The 676-nt window shown below is 48.1% G+C and overlaps 1 protein-coding gene across 1 annotated transcript; it reads left to right on the top strand.

Annotated features, from left to right (window-relative positions):
- Window positions 1–206: 206 nt before the first annotated feature.
- LOC101640668 (general transcription factor IIH subunit 5) lies at window positions 207–422 on the top strand. The gene has a single exon (XM_004703045.1). The coding sequence runs from the start codon at window positions 207–209 to the stop codon at window positions 420–422; it is 216 nt and encodes a 71-aa protein (XP_004703102.1).
- Window positions 423–676: the final 254 nt, after the last annotated feature.

Here is a 676-nt window from a genome sequence, read left to right as displayed (position 1 = left end):
GCAGTGAAACTTCTTCATGTGGCTCTTTGACCTAAGTCTCTGGAACTCCCACCAGGGCTATACAAACAGGCTGTGTGTGTGGAGCACTAAAAGCAGAGATCGGTAAATTTCCTCTCCAAACCCTGTGCTGTAAAGATGAGTGATCTGCACCGGAGGTTGAGCTGGATGTGTGGGCCAAGGTTATCGGTACCTGCTGACTGTGAAAGATGGTCAACGTCTTGAAAGGAGTGCTCATAGAATGTGACCCAACCATGAAGCAGTTCCTGTTCTTCTTGGACGAGTCCAATGCCCTGGGGAAGATGTTCATCATCCAGGACATCGATGACACACATGTCTTCGTGGTAGCAGAGCTGGTCAGTGTCCTCCAGGAGCAAGTGGGGGAGTTAATGGACCAGAACGCCTTCTCTCTTACCCAGAAGTGAGAACACTAGATGTCACCCTCCCAGGGATCTTCAGCGACCAGAGAGACAGACCATCACCGTTGGGGTCCTTTGTTCCTGACTAGACCTCTCCAGGGGCGGGCCACAGGAACCACCGTGGGGTCACGGGTCCAAAAATAGCCCCTGAGCGAACCTTGTTGTATCTTAGGTTTAAAAAAGGAAAAGAAGATGCTTAATTAACTACTTGCCTGTGATTGGGATTTTATTATCATTTATTAAAATGCAAATATTTTAAA

Source organism: Echinops telfairi, unplaced genomic scaffold (genome assembly GCF_000313985.2).
Source record: "Echinops telfairi isolate 266 unplaced genomic scaffold, ASM31398v2 ScPeMD7_7400;HRSCAF=8409, whole genome shotgun sequence".
Classification (NCBI taxonomy): Eukaryota; Metazoa; Chordata; class Mammalia; order Afrosoricida; family Tenrecidae; genus Echinops; species Echinops telfairi.
Note: the sequence above shows the minus strand (reverse complement) of the source record. Positions and strands in the feature narration are given on the sequence as shown.